This window comes from Zerene cesonia, chromosome 1 (assembly GCF_012273895.1).
Source record: "Zerene cesonia ecotype Mississippi chromosome 1, Zerene_cesonia_1.1, whole genome shotgun sequence".
NCBI lineage: Eukaryota > Metazoa > Arthropoda > Insecta > Lepidoptera > Pieridae > Zerene > Zerene cesonia.
Genome location: NC_052102.1, coordinates 6,053,323 through 6,057,583, shown reverse-complemented (window position 1 = coordinate 6,057,583; position 4,261 = coordinate 6,053,323). Strand labels below are relative to the sequence as shown.

Sequence of the window (4,261 nt, the reverse complement as noted above, 5' to 3'; positions counted from 1 at the left end):
AAAAAAAGTAAGCAACTAATAAATCATCATAAACATTTCAGATATATGGATGTGAAAGAAGTGGTTTGTTTCATGCATTTGCCAAGCACATTTTACATTCACTTAAGATACCTCTGCATATTAGAGCAAATGATAAAGTAAGGATTACATTATTATCCAGAGGCACTACTTATCGAAAGATACTTAATGAGGAGGAAATTGTGAAGGAGTTACTCAAGAATAAAGAATACCATGTGGAGCGAGTTGTTTATGACAGAACAATACCTTTCTCACAACAATTGGAAATGACACACAACACTGATGTGTTCATAGGAATGCATGGAGCTGGGTTGACACATTTACTATTTCTCCCTGATTGGGCAGCAGTGTTTGAAGTGTAAGTATGACTTATTAGTTACTAGCTGCGCCCCGCGGATTCACCCGAGTAAGTCCGTATCCCGTAGGAATATCGAAATAAAAAGTTGCCTATATGTTATTTCAGTTGTCCAGCTGTCTAAGTACCCAATTTCATTGCAATCGCTTCAGTAGATTTTGCGTGAAAGAGCAACAAACATACACATCCTTACAAACTTTCACTGTTATAATATTAGTGGGATTAAGTTTCTATTCAAACATTTATGCCCTGAACTTTCTTTATTATGATTTACTATATAATACACTTGTGTGGTTAGATCCAATTGTAAAGTGACTTGCAGTTTTTAATATGATACTTTCATAATAAAATAAGTCGACAAAATTATCCAGATCCGATCAGCAAGTTTTTCTTTAGCAAGTCTTCACATTAATTATGAGAAAATTGTTAAAAAATTAATGAGAGAAATTCTGTATATGTCTATATATCTGGAAATAATATGGTGAAAAATTCTATGTATCAATGTAGAGTAAAGACTCTAGTGTGATGCTAAGAAATGTATTTAGAGCTGGGTATGAGATGTCTGATAAATGAGACTTAAGGATAGCAGCAGCAGTAGCAGATCTTAAAATATATATTTTTCTGTTAAAATCATTTTTTCGTTACAACACATTGTCCTTAATTAGAACTAGTTGTTACAAAGGCACTTAATTTTCAAATTTTCTAAACAAAACCGTCCATTATTATTTTGTCATATCTTTTTTCGATTACTTATTATCATAATAATAATTATTAGCTGTCGCCATGACTATATATTCATTTAAGTACTAGTATAGATTAGCGAGGAGCAAAGCGACGAGCTTGATAGGTGGTTTGTCCATAAATTACGTCACGCTAAATAAAAATACTTTTTTCAGTCCCACCCCTACAATCACGCTTTGTGATACTTCCTTCCCCAATCCCTAATTCGAAAAATTTCACAGTACACATTATAAGAATTTAACGCATTTACAGTTTCTATGGTAAAATTTTAATAAATTATGAAGTATAGTTCATAAGGAACAAGTAAATAATATTCCTATTATTTAGAAATCCAAGGATTCTGTAAATGTGCCGAATTATCTATGGTTATAGAAGAAGATTCATCGTCGTGCCGCAATACGTGTCGGTTGTGTACGACGAATGACTAACGTTATAATAAGACTATACGCATTTAAACTCTAGAAACCAGTATGGACAATATTAAAAACTAAATTAATGTTTTCCCTTTTTACAACTTGTTCTAACTACGGAAAACGCGTTGTAAAAGAAAACGGGTTTTAACTGTAACATACATAATGTATATTATCACCTTAAATAAAAATATTTTATAATTGTAAATTTTCAGATACAATTGTGAGGATCCTAACTGCTATTCGGATTTGGCCAGACTTCGCGGTCTTAAATACGTCACATGGGAAAATAAAACGAAACTATTTCAGGAGGACGAAGTAAGTCAAAAAGTTGCCCTTTATATTTCTATACCTTTCTTTATTACAAATGTTATATTTATTCATAGAAGAGCTGTGTATTTGCTTGTCTTTATCATTTAGTAATCGTAATATGTATTATCCAACTGAATTATATTTATAAAAAAGTCTGTAACACAATAAATGATAGTGATGTAATGGAGGCAGAATTAATTTTATTTATTAAATTCCTAAGTTTTTTAAAACGCATTTGTCAATCTTTGTCACTAGATTTCGTGGCTTCGTAGAATCAGCGAACTCCTAAACTATATAATATAGAATATATAATAATATTTTTTAATCTATATAATATAGATTAAAAAATATAGAATTCAGATCAAACTTATATTGAGGTATACATTTTTTACATTAAAAATGAAGGTGTGGTCAATAGATCCGCCCAAAAAAAGAAGCGACTTCCTATACTTAATCTGGCAATTTGTCCTTTATGTACGTTTTGAAAATTTATTATTTTAAATATTGCTTTTGCTTTAGCATTCAAACGTGTCCAAAAATTACATAATTATTTCGTCATTATTCTTCTCGGTTTAATAAACGAAGTTGTGAAAATCTGTGACAATATTATTTCTATTATTGTTATTTACTTATTACTTTTATTCTTTCAGGGACATGGCCCCGGTGGTACATCGCATGCGAAATTCACAAATTACTCTTTCGACGTCGAAGAATTTTTGAGATTGGTGAAAATATGCGTCTCATATGTGCAGCAAAGACAGGACTTCCAAAATTTTGTGAAGGCATCTATTGAATCTCGACTTATCAATGACGAGTTGTAAATTGTATTGTAGAGTAAGACTTAACTCAAATATTGTGATACTAACTTGGAATTATTTTATAGTACAATTTATGGTGTACAATTATTTTTTTTAATTTAAGTTGCTTATATATTTTCAGAATTAAGCATACTATCTATTCTCTATCTCTCATCTATCATTATCTAGTCCTCTTTGAAAGTTGTAAAAGTGACAATGGGTTATGGAAAGTGGTCATGGCATCTTGCGTATTGCTTGCTAATTATTCCGTTTTTTATAAAAATAGGGTCAGTGACTTCTTTATAACTAATAACCCATCAAAGCGTCACAGAAGTCGGATAATGTCCACGTTTTACCAGACTGTCTAATTTGGATACTAAGCTTTGAAAAATCTTTTACTTTTTTCATTTACTGACTAATAAGTCGAACCTACGAATAAACCATAGTCCAATTAGCTCCATACCTCATTTGTGTAATGATAGCATTCATTCTCTACCACCCGACACCAATTAAAGTATTTAATATTGATTGGTTTAAATATATTTTTAATATGTATTAATGAATATTCATAAAATAATGAAACATTCCAAATTCTATGTAATGCTATTTTTTATATTTTAACAATATTTCGGGCCAGTATCGGTATCCTATATTTATGTATGTTAACAAAAATATTAGCCTTTTCAAAAGCCAAAAGTTATGTTTGAAGTTTTATATTTAACTACGCGACAGAAGTTGTATTCGTCACTTGTGTGTCAGGCTTCGTCGAAACTTAGTTATAAGTGATCTCAAATTTAGTATGTTACGTAAGGAAATCCTTTAAAAACTTATTTTAAAAAATATCGTCATTAGTGTCATCCTCTCTCTATAATGCTTTTTATCACTACTCTCGTGATTAATTAAGACATAATATCGCTTGTAAGTTTTTATATAATTAATGTTTTTGCTATAAATTGAAAATTATAATAAATGTGATATCAATATATTTTTAATAAATGTGTTTTGTTAATCGACTTACTTTAATTACACCCCAAATAGATGGATTAACATTTTATATTCATTTAACAGATATTGAAACAGATATTGTGATCACTAAAAGAATCAGCAAATTAAGAATGATTAATACTCTTTCCTAAGGTCTAAACTATTTGTCAAAATTGGTTCAGTGGTTTACGTGTGAAAGTGTACGGTTTGACAATACCTAACTTTCATTCAAAATTTCATCCCCTATTTCAACCCCTTCTACTCTTCTTTCGTAATAAAAAGTATACTATGTCCTTTCCCAAGTTCAGTTCTATCTTCATACTAAATTTCATTAAAATTGGTTAAGTGGTTTAGGCGTGAAAGTGTAACAGGCAGACAGAGTTACTTTCGCCTTGACATATTAGTTGTGATTGTATAATTGTATAATTAAATATAATTATTGCATTGTATAAATAAATATTACGTAGAAAGCAGATAGTCTCCATTTATTCATCACAGAATTTAGTAGATCTGTTTCCGAATACCTATTTTATTCATATAAAAGCGATACTCCTCGCGCGTTGCGATCGGTCGAATAATCACTCGAATGAAGTAGCTGACAGATTGTGTTTTCCCGTGGTACCTAATTACTGTAGGATTGTTGA

The 4,261-nt window shown here is 30.4% G+C and overlaps 1 protein-coding gene across 1 annotated transcript; it reads left to right on the top strand.

Moving 5' to 3' along the window:
• The first annotated feature begins 22 nt into the window (after positions 1–22).
• LOC119831354 (EGF domain-specific O-linked N-acetylglucosamine transferase-like) lies at positions 23–3,555 on the top strand. Its single transcript, XM_038354663.1, has 3 exons — positions 23–376; positions 1,740–1,842; positions 2,487–3,555. Exons 1-3 carry the CDS (start codon positions 285–287, stop codon positions 2,655–2,657), a joined length of 366 nt encoding a protein of 121 aa, XP_038210591.1. The 5' UTR covers positions 23–284; the 3' UTR covers positions 2,658–3,555.
• Positions 3,556–4,261: the final 706 nt, after the last annotated feature.

Coding starts and splice junctions, on each gene's coding strand:
- LOC119831354 (XM_038354663.1), top strand. CDS start 285: ATGACACACAACACTGATGTGTTCATAGGAATGCATGGAGCTGGGTTG. Junction 377..1,739: donor TGGGCAGCAGTGTTTGAAGT/GTAAGTATGACT, acceptor GTAAATTTTCAG/ATACAATTGTGAGGATCCTA. Junction 1,843..2,486: donor AACTATTTCAGGAGGACGAA/GTAAGTCAAAAA, acceptor TTATTCTTTCAG/GGACATGGCCCCGGTGGTAC.